The sequence below is a fragment of the Pteropus alecto genome, unplaced genomic scaffold, assembly GCF_000325575.1.
Source record: "Pteropus alecto unplaced genomic scaffold, ASM32557v1 scaffold50, whole genome shotgun sequence".
Classification (NCBI taxonomy): Eukaryota; Metazoa; Chordata; class Mammalia; order Chiroptera; family Pteropodidae; genus Pteropus; species Pteropus alecto.
In genome coordinates this window covers 10,786,471-10,805,462 of record NW_006431918.1, presented here as the reverse complement: position 1 = coordinate 10,805,462, position 18,992 = coordinate 10,786,471, and the positions used below count along the sequence as shown (strand labels likewise).

At 35.7% G+C, this 18,992-nt stretch overlaps 1 protein-coding gene across 4 annotated transcripts in view; it reads right to left on the bottom strand.

Moving 5' to 3' along the window:
* SLC10A7 (solute carrier family 10 member 7) overlaps nucleotides 1-18,992 on the bottom strand; it is a 199,204-nt gene that overhangs the window by 124,647 nt on the left and 55,565 nt on the right. For 3 of the 4 annotated variants that reach the window (XM_025042885.1, XM_025042888.1, XM_006906349.3), the window contains exon 5: nucleotides 7,479-7,517. The exons of the other annotated variant lie outside the window; for it this stretch is intronic. In XM_025042885.1, the coding sequence (XP_024898653.1) occupies nucleotides 7,479-7,517 (39 nt within the window). The remainder of the gene's footprint in view (nucleotides 1-7,478; nucleotides 7,518-18,992) is intronic. 4 annotated transcript variants of the gene reach the window in all.

Genomic DNA, 18,992 nt, shown 5'->3' with positions numbered 1-18,992 from the left:
TGTTTTTGTTTTTGTTTTGTTTTGTTTTGTTTTAGTTCTAGACCTAGCTGGAAGTCTACAAATGTTTCATTAATGAACTTGATATAAGGCCAAACTGCAATATGCAGTGAAACAAAGCTAAAAAAACTCCCGATGTTTGATTTTTAAATTTCAGTCAAACTATAATCTGCCAGTTTCAATAACACAGACCATTGTTTTTAAGAAGTGCTAAATGTTTACTTGAAAACCTGAGTCTGCAGTGGAGTGTGGATGTCTAAAATTGCTTTCATCATAAGAACCAGAAATTAAAAAGGAAGATTCTTTTTGGTTGGCAGAATCCCCTAGTTTACACAGTTTATGCATCTTCATGCCCTCCTGCTTCTTCCCACATGTCGATTTATTTTGGAATAGCAGTGCGATCTGAGTTAATGGTGTACATTTATTAATAATGGAAAATTATTACCTCTTCCCCCACTCAACCCTCCACCATATATGATATTCTCATCTTAAGAATCTGTAATACAGATGAAGATAGAAATCTTTATTGTTTGGCTTGCCACACTATTATGCCTAGATCCTCCAAATATTAGCTTAATAAAAATTAATTATGATAGAATTTTTGTTTGGAGAAATAGAAGCAGAGAAATGAGAACCATCTACTATCTGTTAGTAGTCAGTGGGTATTTCCTCCTAAAGGCCATAAACTAAGTAGTTTTACAGTAGGTTGGATTCAAATTAAGGAAATGCAGTCTTCATTTTAACCAACTACTAGGATCATGTTTCTTAGGAGGCCCTTTACAAATATCCTGTGGCCCCTCCAAAAATTTTATATTTATTTATTTTACCTAAATGGTTATAAGAGCAGGTCCCTTTCCAATTTGGGAATGATGACATTTAAAAAAATTGATAAAAATTAAAACGAAAGTACATGGCATTTGTTAAAGGGTAATAAAATAACTTCAGTCAATTGGCTAGTTCTAAACCAGTAGATTTCTTTAAATAGTAATGAAATCATTGCTTTCAAAAAAAATCCATCATTATTAAAATTAAAAAAAAAAGTTGCCTCAGCCTCCACCAAAATTAGATTTGTAAGTTGCTGGTCATTTCTATAATTAAATCTATGTCACAAATTTGCAAGAAAAATGGTCACTGTGACTAATGCATTTACTTGCTACACAAGTCCTGTCAGACAGCATAGAGCATTATGCTGCTAAAATAGAGTAGGTAAGGATTCTATATATTTTTATTACATAACAAAGACTATTTTTTATTTACAATGACTATGCTTCAGATAGCAGTTTGTTTTAGAAACAAATCCAAATGTAGCTATCACAGGGTTTTCCTTACAGAAGCATTATAGCATATTTTTAATCCGCAAACATGCTTGACACACACGCATACTGCTTTTTCTGTCAAGTATTATGTAGAAAATAAAGAAAGAAACACAAACATGTTCATGTTGCCAAAGTCCCTGATTCTAGGGGCTTCCTCATTTGAACTCCCCAAATGGTTTTAATTCACCCTTTTGATGAAATGATTGACAAATTATCTTAAGAGAATGGTGGTTCTCCAAATTTAAGAACAGTGCTGCCCCAAGTGGGAGTCGAAGCAGGATGACTTAAAGGACACATGGACAGAGAATTGATGATTACATTTACTCTCTTCAAAAAACCTTTTGCAATCCTTCAGGAAGGGTCAGTTCTTGGTTTGGTACTTGTGCTGACTTCAATATTTGGGATGGTAGGCACTGGACTCAGAGCCCTGTGTAGGCTGCAGAATTTAGCTACGAATCAATACTAGCTTTTTTCTATTTGATTTAATTTCAGTTACCCTCTATATTCATGACAAGATTTTTTTTTATTTATACTGTTTATGTAAATTTTTGTTTTAAAATTAATTTAAATTTAAAAATTAAGTTTTATTTAACCTAATACAAATGTCAACATGGCAAAAGTCATAAAGAAATTTAAAAAATAATGCATTGAAGGCACTTCCTGTCTTCACTCCTTCTTAAATCTTTTCTTGTTATTTATTTTTTTTCGTGTATCTATGTTTTGTGTATTTGCTTCAGTATCTAGAAAAGTGCCTTGAATCTAATGGATTCTAGGTATCTGTGTGTTAATTTCAAGTCCTATTTTCCCATTTTGTACCACAGTGCTAACTAACCAATGGTATTTTCTTTTTTTAGAAGAGAAAGTGGTCTGTTCTCAGCAATCTAGCTTTTATGATGTTCATTTGCCCAAAGAAGTGAGAAAATGAAATGTACAGCCTGATGATGGATTCCATTATATAAGGGTGGAAACCAGCTTCCCATTGTCTGAACATAGTTCATAAGATATTTTAAAGCCTAAGATAGGTTATTTTAACCCTGATTTTATCAAGTTCTTAACTGTAAAAAGGATGAACTTGAAATAACACCCTATAACGAGGTACTGAATATTGCTTAAAAATTCAGTTGTTTGTTCTGGCATTTAAGCTTAATGAAAATAAAAACCTGTTTTATAAACAAGTCATGAACTTTTGGGGGAAAACCAAGATCTCAGCTGAATAGTTTGGGTTGGTTAAGATTTTAAGAAAATTAAGGGGAAAAAAATCAGCATAGCATTCAATATTGCACAAAAGGAGTATTCCATCAACATAAACTAAATTAAAAACTGACATCCTAGATTTAGGTGAAAGGAAAACCAAATTAAACAATTGAGTCTTAACCCTTTATGTTAATAATTGAGATTCTTGCTCTGAATTTTAAATAGCACTGCTGCCCAGCAATCAATGAGTAACAGTTAATGTGCTTTCTCTCTGTTCTAAGTATGGCTGAGTATGTTTTTGTACAAGAAAGGAAGAATAAAAGAAATTGATAAACTTACATCCCAAGTTATTAAAACATACCATTTGTGTTTGGGATTTTTTTCAGCAATATTGTAATGCATTGGTTAACTACTCAAATCTTTCTACAAAGCTGGGTTGTAATGGAGGACCAGCCAAAGCAAAGAGGAAAGACAGAACAACAATTAGGGAAGGGAAGAACACTATGTGCTGGCTAGTTCATCAGCTCAAGGCAAGGAGTTCCTTTAATCCTTGGTCTGAAATGAAACAAATTATTCATCTTAGAATAGCTTCCTCTAGCAGCAGCAATGACTCTTTTAAAAGAAAAAATATATATATGTAAAAGAAACCAATTTCTTAATATTTTTAATGAAGAGATTCAGAAAGTAAACAGTGACTCATCGATCTTCTTTAAACTAGGTATTAAGCATTCTCAAAAATGACTTAACTTTGTTCATAACTCTGGGGCTGTTTCAGAAATCCTTACATTTATGTTGCTATGAATCGCTATGATGTTCTATAACATAGTATTAGAAACACAGTTTGGCATGATCAACTTCATCACTCACTAGGGTGGGCTTTTCTTTAGGATCAGGGGTTACCAAAAACAATAAAATAGTCAGAGGAGTCTAAGAAGATAAAATTCTCTTTTCTTTTTAAATTTTAAACTATAATTCTTGAAGACATGGAAACACCAAATTCAGCCTCCAAACCAAAAATGCTAGAGGTCTAACAAATCATGTGACTGTTTTTTTTCAATAGTTGAATCTTTTTAAATTAAATAAAAGGTTTTTCATTTGGAATTTGTTAGAGTTGCCAATATCTATTTTTTAATCTTTCTTTTGATGAAGAAAACATGTGAAGTGTTTGAACCTGAAATGCGCAATTTTATATAGAAAAATATGTATACATATAAATTTTGTTATTCAGGGTGGTTGACTATCAAATTTTATTAAAATCTCATCAAGGGAAATCTCAAAACACTTATTACGCTTCATAATTATTGTAAACCAAACAATTTAAATGAGAGGAGGAGATAATGACATCAACTTCTTAACTTAAAACAATCCTCTGTGGCATGATTTTAAAATATTCTCTTGGTCTGAAATTTATGTAAATTGAATTCATCTATCATTGGTTATTACCAGCCTAGCCACATTAAAAAAAAAGAAAAGTTTTTCTGTAACAATTAGTTCTTAAAAACACTGTGTTTTAATTAGACCTGGGACATTATTAAACTAACTATAAATATGTACAGTGTTTTCTTTGGTATACCCAGATGTCTGAAAATCAACAAGAATGCTTTCAGAGTTCTTTCTTCAAAAAATCTTCTAATAAAAGCCTTTCAATCAAAGTGTTAATGTAATCTGAAGTAAATACTCTTCAGATTCCATTAAGTAAACACAAAAGAAATGGTCACTCATAACCAAAGAATAACCATTAAATCAGTGTATTTTAGCATTCATAGGAGTAGGTGAGAGATAAACAATTTCTTCATTTTATGGATGTCCATGGTCACATACACACAAAATTCATGGCAGAATTTGGACAAAAAAACCTACATCAGATATCTCTACCACATCATACAAGCATTGTACCCCATTAAATACTCATCACAACCGTATAGTTTAGGTCTTATTACCCCATTTTATACATAAGGATGCTTTTATGGTTAGGCTAGTATTTGATCAAGGAAGGACTCAAACCCGGACAAGTCTGACTCCAGAAACTACACTACTTCCCATATCCTAAATTTTAAGGATAGGTACATAATTTCCATTTATAAAGAAAATTTCTCCAAAACTTTTCCAAACACCACTCTTTAAGACTAACAAAATAAAACATGAAGTTTATAATTCAGAATTTCCCTCTAAGATAAGTCCTGTTCCTAAGCCCAACTCAAGCACCATCTTCTCTCTGAAGCCTTCTCATATCATTTAATTGAGATTAATCTCTTTCTTCAAACTCTTGACAACTGCGGTACACTGCTCATATGCAGAAAGTGCTAGCTTCCTCGTTATACTCATTCCCTTCTTCCTTAGTAACAGAAATCCAATTTTTAGCTCCTAGCAAATTGCCACACATCACAACCTCTCCAGTAGCCAGGTATGATCATATGACTAAGTTCTGCAGTAAGATATTACTGCCAAGTATGACGCTGAATATTAAAGAATGCTATTTAAAGAAAGCAGACTTGGCTTTTAACGGAGCTCTTTTGTCCTTTAAACTCACTTCTTTACCTTGCTATCTAGGTATCATTTTGGCTGGAGCTCCAGCAGCTATCTTGGATCATGAGGCAACCTGAGGAAGGAAGCTGCATGCTGTGGAGGTGGAGGAGGAAGATGGGTGTCTCGGTCCACCATGAGACCATGAAGCCACTGTTTCATACTTGGACAGCCTCCCTCCACATTTTACATAGTAGAGAAATTAGCCTTGATCTTGTATAAGCCACTTTATATCTATTTTCTGTTAAATAAGCTGAACCTAATTCTAACTGATTCAGTTCCGACTCATTATATTTCAGGATCCAAGGTTTATTGTAACTACAATGGAGAAAGGAAAAAAAGAAATAGAACTATTTCTTTTATAACACTTGAGCAAAAAATCTCTAGTCATAATTTTCATTCTCAAATCCTTTCTGATAATTTTCAACCTTGGGAAAGAAAAAAGAGAAATGAAGGAGAAGTAAAAATGGAAAAGACACTTCGGCCATTGCTCTGCCATTTCCTTCCCGCTCTTCTCTTACTAGGTAAGTCCTATCATACCTCAAGGCCCAGAGAAATGGTTTCTGTCTGACCTTTGACTTCAGAGTGTATACCGCCATTGCCATTTGAAAATCATATATCGAGTAACATCTTTTGTTTGACTTCTTCACTTTTACACTGCATTTCTTTTTCTACGTGTCGTCTCCACAACCTAGTGGGACGCATGCCATATTTCTTTGCATCCTCTACAGTTACCAGAAAACTATCGCTATGTGGCAGGACACAATAGATACATTTGATTGATTAATTGAATTAAGGTAAAATAAAAGATGAACAGAGAAAAAAGAGCAGAAGACTAAGGAGTGGGAATGCACAACTTCTCAGAAGTAAAAGCGCAGAATAAAAACCCTAAAGAATCCCCAAGACAAGTTTGACTTCACTGGATCTTATCCAAGAATTGGGCCTTGTAGAACAAATATCCTGATATGCTCACCGTTCAGTCAATGCAAGGCTTAAACTATACCTGGTGAGCTTGTTCTCCAAATAAGGAACAGTGAATTTTGCTTCAGTTATTCAGACAATGGCCTCAAACTTATTTTCTCAATTACCTCAGACATTTGAATGAGTACGAGATCAAGCTTAGGATGCCCTGTTTTGATAATGGATGTGCATGATTCCAAACAATATAATAAAAATTGGCTTCCAACAAGATCATATCTAACATATTATTCTGTCAACTGTGACAACATATAAAAAAATACTTGGACACATGCAATAATGATTTAACAAATATTATTGAGTCTAAAGTAAGTAGCTCAAGAGATCATTTTCATGAAATAGACTCTATTAACTCTCTTCTGAAACCAGTAGTAATATAGCATCAGCAATACCATTAGTACTTCTTTTTTTAAAAATAAGACATACTCTAAACATATATTTTGCAGAAACTACAAAATTAAAAGCTCTATAACACTGAAACATTAAGAGTTGTATAGCAAGGTGCAGAATTAACACTATGTAGCAATGTATTTAAAAGATTAAATTACATTTAAATATATGCAATAATAAGTGACATCGAGAACATTTTAAACAGAAGCAATTGACATTTTTCCTAGATTCATGAACCAGTTTATACCCCACTGATTCTATTCTCAATTATTTGTAACTCATTGGACTACATATCTCTTAATAAGTTATGTACCTAAAAATATAGTATTCTAATTTATTTTCATGAATTTAGCAAAGTTTTAGGAAGAATATAAACAAAAATATTCATTTAACAAAAAATTCAGTTTCTTTCTCATTCTTTCTTAACACAAACAAGTCTATGTTACATCATCATTTAAAAAATAATGACTAAAAATGTTAAAATAGTATTGTCCTTTTAATTATATTGGTTCTACTTATGAAAGTTGAAATGAACTATTTTTAATCTTTTAACAGAATTCATAGTTCACATGTCAAAAAATTATTGCATTTTCTTGCAAATTACTCATTATTTATCTCCTCATTTCCAATTTTTTTCAGATAGGTTTCTCATAAGTAGCTAAGACAGTAGCATCTTTGACAGTGAAATGTATAAAATAAATGACATGTCAACAAGTAAATTAGCATTCCCTTTCTGACCAGCTGGGTCATGTTTCCTTTTCAAAATCCTCAGTCCCATGATACAAAATAATAATAATCTAAAAGACCTCATTAAATGATCAATATATTGACATAACCTCTGTAAGGAGACTCATAGTGTTTTAATTGTTTCCATGAATCCATTAAATGGAATATTAAAACCAAGCCTCCAAATTATATTGTAAGAGAACGTTTTCTTTATTTGTTAACTAATTTTCTCCAGATTATGGATAATGGCGCATAAAGGATTCAAGAACTTTTATATTTAACCAAATAGTAAAAGAAGTCCAATTTCACGAAATCTTTCATACAAACAACATCACAACAAACACATTTACTTACCAAAAAACTTCCAAAGGCTGAATTAAATATTGCAGCTGCCTACAAAGAAAATAAATGGGGGGAAAAAAACTCACTGAAAGTGAACAGGAAAACAAAAAGCAAAGACTATCATTCTCCCATTCCCTACTATTTAAAACCTTAAAACATTGACTCTATAAAGCAAAGTTAGTCACTGCATACAAAAATTGCTAGTGGCCTGTAGTTTACTAAGACAGATGACCTGCAGCTTAGGAATTCATAAATAATGGGTCTCAAAAGCAAGCCGAAAAGGCTTGCCATGAGATTCTCTGAACCTATATGACAGTACCAAAGAATCACCACCAATTGTAAATTGAAACCTTGTAGTTATTGATTTTGCTACTAGAGTTAAAACAATCAGAGGTTGATTTATTCATAAAGAATTTCATATTACTGGGAAAGAAAAATAAGAATTGTAAAACAAACATTAACTACTCTCTATCAGGGAGCATAAGTCCTATGAACTATATGCACAAAGGTGAGGTCCGAGGTTCCCATACAACACACGGTAGAATTATGAATAACACTGTTAAGACCGTGGAAGTTATCACTATTCTATTCATTCTAAGATAGAAACAAGAAAGAAAAACCTCTATTTGATGTTAAAAATTCAAAGAAGAAATATTTGACTTTATGCTTACCTAAATATCCAGGGAATACACAGTAGATGTAATAATATAGCACTTAACATTAAATCAATCACTGTATTCCATGAAGCTACACTTGAATCCTAAAAGCTTCACACATTATTCAAAAAAGATAGAAACTTGCATAACATCCAGTTTGATGAAAGATAAGGAGAAAGAAAGAAAAAATAAATAAAAGGCAAAAGGAGGGGCAGAGAAAACCTATTGACATCTCCTGTAGATCCAGAGCAGAATTAAATTAATCATCATGGACATTAGCAGCCACGTCGTAGGAAGGAGAATATGTCAGCTTAGCAAGTTTGAATAAAGTCCAAAGCCAAGCTAAGAGCTGTAGCTGAAACGCCTTCTGCTCCAGAAGAGGATGCAATGAGAGTGCATGGGTAATGAGATCCTTGGCTCCAGAGAGCTTAGCTCTCCTATTCAGGTTCATAATTAATTCAAAGCTTTGATAATTTCATTAGAGTTCTCCTTTGCTGCCCCCATCAATAAAAGATGGCACTGGACCACAGCTCCTGTGTGGCATGAACACAGGCACAGGCCAGGAAAACCTTTGCTTCCTGACAGGGACAATGGCATATGGTGTTCCATGTTGTACAGGGAGCAGTGAAAAAAAAAAAAAGGTTTGGCTACGTGAAACGTTACAGATGACAACTGTAAACTACGGCAATGTATTTAGCACCTCTTCCTGGAATTCCATTACGGATGATTCAGGAAAAAGTTTTATGTGTGGAGAAAAATAAATAAAACAGTATAACTAAATGAGCTGTGGTGAGATCAACAGGAAACATCGCCTTCCTTTCTACAGAAATGCACCTTCCCCACAAACAACTTTATTTCTAGACCCTATTTTGTATGTAAAATGGATCAATCTTTCTTTTTAATAAAGGAATGAGGTCTTTCCCTCTTGAGCTCCTCTCTTCCAAATTTGTTTCTTTCCTGTGCTGTTCACCAGCCTTATACTAAATAACTAATGGTTCTGCCCGGCATTTTAAAAAAAATGGATCATTGAAAGTAAAAGGACTCAGAAGGCAAAGTGAAACAAACATCAACTACTACTTGTCAGATCAAATCGCAATACTCGCACTCCATCCAGTTTTTTCTTTTAACCAAAACAGAAACCATATACTTCACGTGGACCGGCTGTGTTCTTGAATTTATAAAATGACAGTAAAAACACTGATGGAATATCTTAGGTACCCACAGATGCTGCAGATCAACTTATTCTTAGTTGTTTTTCTGACAGAGGTGATGGATCTGAACTCACTCACGTTATCACTTGGTTCTCCCGTGCAGAGAGCTCGGGCAATCATTGGTGAAATGGCTAAGAAACCATGTAAAATCAGACACTTGAACCAAGAATCTAGGACTCAACACCAATAGATAATTAAACTAACAGTTGGTTCAATCCTGCATTTGTAGCATGTGAAGAAATAACGTTTTTTTCAGATGTTCCAAAAAGTGATGATAAATCACTTTAGAAAGTATTTAATTGATATATAAGAGACAGGTATGTCTTCTGACTTAATGAGGAATTCTCAGCTCCTTAGCATGGTGTACAAGCCCTTCACGAACAGATTTCTGTCTGAGGAGAGATCTCATTTCCTGCCTCAAATTTTATAGTCTGACAACACTCAATTATTTGTGGTTCCACAAACTTATCATGCTCTTTGTTGCTTGGCCTGGACGCCCCTCTCCCTTCCTCTGCTATTGATCTTAGCAACTCAGCTTGGGCATTGTCCTTCCAAGAAGCTTTTAATTACCTTCTCCAGCCACACACACACACACACACACACACACACACACACACACACACACACTCTCTCTCTCTCTCTCTTCTAGGTGGACTTAGTGTCCCCATGCCTGCTGCCACAACATCCTGAGCATACCTCTGTCATGGCACTTGTCACACTATTGAAATGACGCATCTCATGTGCCTCTCTGCTCTATTAAAGTCTTTTAAGGAAGAAATCTAATGAAGCTCATCTTAAATACCTACATGTTTGTTATGACCATATTTTTTGTTATTACGATAGTTACATGAATATGCTTAACGTAAATAATTTACCACTACTATAGAGCAACAGAGTTACTTAAATAAAATCTAGAATTACCAAGGAATACTCTACAGCCATTAAAAAAGGATGATCTGCCTATACTGATACGAAAGCAAGTTGATACGTGAAGTGAAAAAGCAAGTTTCAAAACAGCGTGTATAATTCCTTTGACATGTTTTTTTCCCCACCATCAACCAATTCTCAGACAACTGCATGTCCTACGAGTCAACTCAATTCTGCCAAATGTCTACCTGATACTAGCGTCAGATCCCACTGGTTAAGGGCTCAGTCCCATAAGACAGATCCCATTTCAGATGTCAGTCAAAGCTGTCACCTGTGCTTCTGACCCACTGGCTACAAATCGAAGGTTCCTACAACCCCATGTTTGAGTTTGATTAATTTGCTGGAGAGGCTCATAGAACTCAGGAAACCAGTTTACTCACTAGATTGCTGATTTATTTTACATACTCACACACAGACACACAGACACACAGACACACAGACACACAGACACACACACACACACACACACACACACACACACACATACAGAACTCAGGAACAGCCAAATGGAAGAGATGCAGAGGGCAAGGTGTGGGGACAGGGCACAGAGCATCCACGCCCTCTCCAAGTGTGCCACTCTCTCAACACCTCCACGTGTTCACCAGCCCGGAAGCTCTCTGAACCCTTCCTTCTGGGGTTTCATGGCAGCTTCGTCGCATAGGCATGATTTAATCAATCATGTTCCATCTGTCTTGTTTGGGTTTTTGTTTTTAACATGTTACTTTTCTATATTTCACAAGGGTTAGCTGGCCCGGGAGATGTTCAGCCATTTATGGTTTGCGTTTTGAATCCCTTTGTTGTTAAAAATGTAATAAATATTTTATTTTAAAATAAAATTAAGATTTCAATCACTTTGCATGCTAGTGATAGCTCTTGCTGGCTGCCTGACAAGCTGGAGGTTAAACGCCCCCTGGCACATCTCACTGAGCTGGGGGATCAGAAGCCACAGGATGAACCCAGGGCATCTTTCAGGAGTATCTGTAGCGCGTGAATATTTGATTTTGAAAATAAACCCCAAACCCACTATTATTTTTGTATTAAAACAAACATAGCTAGAGAGAATACAAACCTCATGTACTGAGATCAAACCTGAGCCTCCAAAGACAATTGGTTCTCACAGAAGGACCCCTCGGGTCATGCAGCAGACTCCTGCAGGGTGTGGATTCCCTCTCCCTGCCTGCTGGAGGCATACCGGAGATAGTCCACTGATTTTTAAATATAAGATTTCATTTGTTATCTCTTTTGCCAAAAACAATTTGCCCATTCCCTATTTAGAATGCTCCATTTTACAAGAATGATCTATCACAGCAAGAATTTGTTCTAATTTGGACAAGATTATATCCTCAGTGCCTACGACAGCACCTGGCTCATGGTAGACACTCGATAAGCATTATTTAATCAAAGAATAAATGAACAAATGAATGAATACTTCTGTGCTAACTGCATGTCCTGCACAGTAATGTTTTCATTATCGACTCGTGAATCCCATCCGCAAAGTGTGTGCATCTCTTGATGTAATCACAGAGTGGATAATTGGATCAATGCTAACTGAAAAAAAAGTTCACATTAAGGTGGTTTTTTAATACTGAATAGATTGGCTTCCTTTATATTACATATTTTTAGATAAGATATTGCTTTTCAGTATCAGCCCCATTTTACCCAATAGATGGTATTTTACTAAAGTTTCATTATATATTATACAGCTTGTCTTTATTAAATTATTTTGGAAAATTGAGCAAGTTCAGTAACAAATTAATTTCTTCATAAGCTACTTGGAATGATTTGAAATAAAAAGGTAAGTTTTTTAAAAAAACACTGACAACAATGAGGACAGAGAGTTCTCTACCAAAAGCAAGCTCTTCCATTGCTGGATGTTTACCGAGGGCAGAAAGTGCCCGCTGGGCTGCCGCAGGAGCAGAGCGCGCTGTGAGAGCTCTCGGGATCATCACGCTGCACTCCCTAGAACCGGGGTCGGGGGTAAGGAGGGTGTGTCAGTGGACCAGGGACAGGTACTTGCTTCCTGACTAGAAACAGCAAAGGTGGGGAGGCTGCCTAGAACAGACCACGGTGCGGTCAGGAGAGGGGGAACTGGGCTAAGTACAGGTCCACTGTGTTTGGGGCAAAGTTCTGTTACTTCCATGTGGACCAAGTAAACATTTCTGACGACGACGGCCACCACATTTGATTCATCTTGAGACCCAAAATAGCAGCCTTCCAGGACAAAGAGACTCCAGCAATAAGAGGCTGAAGGGATAGGTTTAGGGCCAGGGGTGAGATACACTCTGAAGAATCCCTTTCCTAAGCTGTCCAGCTGAAGGAGAGAGCATGTGGACTCTGCGCTATGACAGAGGGTACCGAGGGCCAGATTACAACAGCACCAACGAGAAAAGACTCTGTCTCTGTTCCTAGTATACCTGTCCTACTCTCGCCCTGACTCTAAAGAGGCCCGTAGGGAAGAAGAGAAAATTTAAAATAATAATAATAGTGAAGCAGATCATGCCCTCTTCTCCACTGGTCCTGCCCGCCCTGTTTTTATCATATGTGTATATATTCATTAAGGAAAAGGGTATAATTTTCTGTGTTTCAAAAACACAGGTTAGGCCTAGGATGGGAAAGAAGAGAATTCGATGTTTCAAACTAGACTGTCCCGGATTACTTATTATCAAAGAGTTAATCCTCATTACTAAATATATGACTATTACTGTAACTAAAAGTGACCGGAAAACCATAAGATCTGCCAGAGATGCTGTCGAAGGAGAGGGTAGGAGCGGGGAACAAGAGTATGCGAGATGGCATCTCGTGTAATATAAGACCCTCAAATTCACACCACTCAGTAAGCAAATTATAACAACAACACAATGTTTTAAATGAATAGTTGAGCTAAAACAAAATGAAACAAAAATCCAGGTACTAGACGTGTAACAGTTAGTCGTGGCCAGAGTAGTAAAGCAGGCATGTGACACTGGTCTCTCCCAGAAATGTCGACTCCGGCCCACAAGGCGATAAGCAGTGAAGGCTTCGGCCTGCAGTCCAGACTGTGAGAACAGGAACTGAGACACCCACAGCAGGCAGAGCAGAACCCGGAAGGGCTGTCCCCTCTGTGAGAGCAACTAGGACATTCTACTCACAAAGTCAAAGACAGCAACATAAGGCCTGCATCAGCGTGGGCACAGGGCTGAACTTACACTACCCACGTGATTCAAGAATCCCAAACTAACGATGGATTCAAGGGAAGCACAAATGGATCAAAGACCAGTGGAATTTCTGGGGCCTTGAAAGAAGCAAATGCAAAACATCTCTTTGGGGTCACTTCAATAATCCAGACCAAAATGGATTCTCAGATCTAACAACCCTCACTGAACAAAAGTTTACAATTTAAAAAAAAATTACAAACAATGTGAGAAGGCTGTATATTAAAACAGTACCATTCTAAAGCAGTTAAGAAAGGAGGAGTAACTGAATCTTTCTCAATATGCTAAAGAAGAAAATACCAGACAAATTAAAGACCCAGGTTTGGAAGGCGAAACTGTAAAAGTTTTAGAAGAACTTACGAGATGATTTTTATGCCTTCAGAAAAGGAAACAACTTTTTAAATAAGATGCAAAAAGTACACATGAAAAAGGAAAAGCTAGGGTTGCCATGCAACAGAGTTCTGGCCAATGGGATATAGTATAAATTGATGCAGGCTTGGGGGTGGGGGGAGAGGGTTATGGGGGTTACTTTCTGGCCCGGCCCTTCTTCCCTTATTTCTGCCTAGAGTGGCGACAGCTATCTTGCAACCAGAAGAGAACGACCAAAAGCAACGCAGACACGGCCACTCTAGTATCGTGTCACAGAACAAATGCCAGCACCTCCTCTCTCCAGGCATCTTGGTAAACGAGAAAAATGAGTCCCTTCTTGTTTAAGCTACTTTTCCTCTGAGTTTTGATTATTTGAAGCCTAACTGATACATCATGTTCCATAACAAGGGAGAAAATAATAAAGGACTAATCAGGTGGGGTTGATAAATCGAAAGTGCTTCCTCTAAGAAATAAATTTGAGTAGGCATATTAAGGTTTATCTAGCACTTCTCTTATTCCCATTGCATATGGCATAACGTATTAAAAAAATAAGGAAAAGAACACTGACAATTGGTGCCGATTATTGGAGACCCAAGCTGCATCATCTTACTATAGAAAAGGTCCTCAACTATGTGAATTTATATCACTCCAGCCTCTGATTCACAAGGAGAACTGGCCTTAATATTTATTTCCTTTATAAGTGTAGGTTCAGTTTGGAAGAAAACAGAAAGACATCAATGATTGAATTCTAATCCTTAGGCTTCAATTAAATATGGAAACACAAAATATTTTCTCTTTACTTGTGAGTTACTTTGTGAAGTGCTATAGAAAGACAAAATTAAAAAAAAAAGAATTAGGAAAAGTTTATTCTGTTTGTTTTAAAAGTCAATTATAATTATTCGGCTTTCAGCATCTTAGTGGCTAGGACATTTTAATATTGACTACTTAATTACCACTATTTTCACTGTATAAATCTCATAACGAGTAAAATTGGAGTTATACATTTCTTTATTACATGTAAGTGCTATTGAACCATACCAAAGAAAAGTAAATATATAGGACATCAGTTAAAATGAGAGTTTATACACCATGCTCAACATTAAAGGGACACTCTTCATTTGATTCCATTATTTTATGTTATGTATTTTTTAAGCAGCAATAGCTAAAAAGTAAAATATTGTTTTGAAATCATGGTTAAATATTTCATCTCAACAAATAAATCTAAATGAATACTATAGTACTGCTACAAGGCATCCATCAATTTAAAAAAAGATTAATTTTAGAACATGGAGCATTATATTCACCCTCTTAATGATCACTTTAACCATTTATTTTAAAAACATTACAGGGATGAACAGAAGTTCATAGAAATACAAGTTAAGAGTAAATAACACCAGGTGCTTTTCTGAGGGTAAGCTACATTTCTTGCCTATTTCTGCGGGCCCATTTCTTGATACCAACGGAAAAAAATTATTTAATATCTTTAATCTTGAAGCGAATGGGGGGAGTGGCTATTCTTGTTTATAACTATTCATCTCAATTCAGGCAAGGAAAAATATATTCAAGTTACTGTTTCTGGGTGCTAAATTGAATCAGGTGTCCTCTCCTCTTAAGAAAATTAAGTTGCTTTTGTGCAAGAGTGTTTTAATGAGAACAGAGCCCGCCGACAGTGATAAATGGGAATGACACCAGAGAGAGCATGTAAGCAGGACAATGTGTGCATGTTACAGTCTTACAGCCTATTTTTCACTGACTATTCTGAATGACTTTGCTGTTTCTTAAGGGGCCTATTAATCTCAAATTTAGTTATTACACAACGTTTATTTGAACATATATTCTGCGGATGATGACAGTTAATAAAGGAAATCTTTCACAAGCTGTATTTTTACATATTGTTCCAACTACAGCTCCTAGTCATTTGATGGTATTGATGGAATAACCTACATTGTGCTGAGGTTTTTTTAAAAAGGCACATATATTCAGATTCCTTTCTAAGCACATGGGACTCTTAAATAACTGTTAAAATGCATACAAAAAAAATCCTACTATGAAATGGAAAAAGGACATCTTAACTGTACAACGAAAATTGTTTAATGTGAAAACTGACCCTTCTAAGGCAAACCAGATACCTTTTAACACTTTTAAAGCTTTGGTGCATAATATGAAATACTTCTTGCATACCAATCTACATTTTCACAATATGCATAGAGGAGGAGAGGGAAGCCAAAATCAATTTTCTTGAAGTGCAAAAGGAATCAAGTAACATAGCTGCTATGATTTTCTCCTTGGTAGGCTATTTTGATAAAATGCCATGAACTTAAAATAGTGGTGATCTTGTATTTCTTATTCTGGTAGCATACTTAAAGGCTTACCAGACTCATTTTAACATTTTCCTAAAAACATATTTATCAACTCAAATAACATCATTAATTCGGATTGTGGCTCTTGCTCAAGGAGAAATTTGTTACTTTAAATATAACTGGTTCATAATAACAAAACTATTAGCAGGCAATATTTATACTAGTTCAAGATTTTTAAATCTGTCTCATAATTGAGATGAATATAAGCTTAAACACCTTCCATTGCATTCTCATGAAATCTGTCTTCAAAGGTATTCAGTTTCAATGAAATCAGAATTTTCAAGTGGAGGGGGCCCTTAGATACTTTAACAAGCCCTTTATAAATGAAGAAATAGAAGTCAAGAGAGATGAAGGATTTTTCTAAAGGTCATATTGATGAGTGGCAAAGCCAGAACCGAACTCATCTCCAGATATTCCTTGTACCCTCTCTATTATACCTACACTGCCTATTTGACATCTTATTTTTAACATATATTTGTAGATACATAATACAAAAAGGGCATATACCAAAACAATAGTGGTGTGTTGAGGTAATGGGATTATAGATATTTTTTTCATGTGTGCTTATTTTCAAGGTTTTTATACTGATTATGTATTTATTAGGAAAAAAGCATATAATCAATGTTGTATGTTAAGCACAACAAACATTTTAGAGGTTCTCTCTTTAAACTTTAGGCAACCGTGAACAATGCTGTGCCCATATTAGGTACTCAATCAGTGTCAGACCAAAAATTGAATGGAGTTGAGGATAATGCCAGGAAGAATTTACCTAAATAGTCTTACTTGTTATATTAACACTGAATATTCAGAGGAACAAACTATGGGTGTAAGTAGGAATATCCTGTATTAAATTGAAAATATATATTATTTATTTATTAATAGCTTATTAAGAACTTATGACTATCTATAATAAAGTTGAATGAAACTTACTTAAAATATTACACACTGGCTGACATTGGGTCTTTTTTAAAATGCTAATTTCTCAATATCCCTGAAGTTTAATTGTTTTCAATCTTTTGGGTTTCCTATGTCCTGCCAAAAAGGAATAAAGTAAATATTCCTTTAATTATTCATTTATTCATTCATTCAACACACATTTATAAGCAATTTATTAAGCTAAGCACTGAGAATAGAAAAATAAATGCCATACAGTACCAGCTCAGAGTATAGGGCTAGAAGACAGACATCATAATGGCTATAACACGACATCAAAGGGATCAAAGAGCTATGACAGCACAGAAATTAACTATTAAAATTTCCTTTAAAATGGTCGTTTTCCATACCTACTAGTGATATACAGCAAGCCCTTCTCTGATCAATTAACGGAAGCTGTTTAATGCCAACATGTGAACTAAGCTCTCCGCACATCAAGAGAGAAATTGGCCAAGAATTCCCCTAACACTTTGTTTAGAAGGTCATCCACAAAACATAAGTGACAACTTGTGTCAAACCAACTAATGTTTCTTACAAATTTTAGACTCTAGCTACTCAACTCTGTTATTTCTGCTCTTTTCCATCCATTAGGTCTGAGAATCTCAGAGCTTCTTGAGAGGGCAATGGATCAATCCCTCAGCAATCACTCTCTCATCAGCTTTTCATTAGCAATAAAATAGCTTTCCTACCATCTTCTGGGAAATAATTTACCATAGATCCACAGAACTGCAACGGACTTCTGCAGATCATCTAATCAAGGCATTTTTCCTCAAAAAGGAGTACACTGAAATCAGTAACAAATAGAACCAACCTATCCTATTCTTCATGACTTCAGGATCTGAGACTACATAATCTCTTTTAGAATTCTAGATTTATAATCTATATTTCAAATCACATTTTTCACCAGCAAGTCCCTTCGTTTTTTGAATTAACTTTTCATTGAGGTCATCCATCCTTTTATGTTCGGTCCCCTCAGAAAATTTAAAAAGAGCTATGTAATTGCTGTTAGAGGTAGTATGCTAGTAAATGTTTAACAACTGGCTCTCAGGGTGAAGGGAGGACACCAGTTTGTAATATTTGCTGATTTTTGTTCTGTAAATACTCCCACCATGGCCAATTTCAATCTGCAACCATGAATACCAAGATGAGAAGAGATAGCATAATTCCATAGGTAAAAAAAAAAAAAAAGTTAGAAAAAGAAGGGCAAATTTAACACAAAATGAGCACAGGAAGGAAATTAAATAAAGATATAAGCAGAAACTAATGAAATCAAATCCAGAAAGACAGAGATCAATGAAATCAAAAGATAGTTCTTTGGGGGACAAAAAAAATCAATAAAACTGATATACCTTTAGAACAGGGAGTGGTCAACTTTTTCTGTAAAAGGTCACTGTTCCATTTCAACCCAATTGGTCTAACACCAACTGAATAGACTGCAATACAGTTCTGACGCTAACCACCTGGAGTTGGCACAAACCCCAGAAGTTAAAAGGCTCAGTCCCCCACAAGACTGCTCTCACTTCAGACATCAGCTGTACTTCAGGAGTCCCCAGGCCACCAACACTTCACCAAATGGCTACAATTTTGGGGTACCCATGACCCCCTGTTGTTCAATAACTCAATAGGACAACTCACTGAACTCACCGAAAGTGCTATACTTAATCAACAGTTTTATCATAAGGGATACACAGAGAGTGAGGTCTGGGGGCTTCCATGCCGTCCCTGTGGAGTCAGAGCCCATCACTCTCCCAGCGCATCAACGTGTTCACTAACCAGGATATGTCACTGAGCTTCAGTGTCCGGAGTTTTTCATTGGGGTCTCTTTATGTAGGAATAACTGATGAAATCATTGGCCATATGATTGAACTCTCCAGCTCCT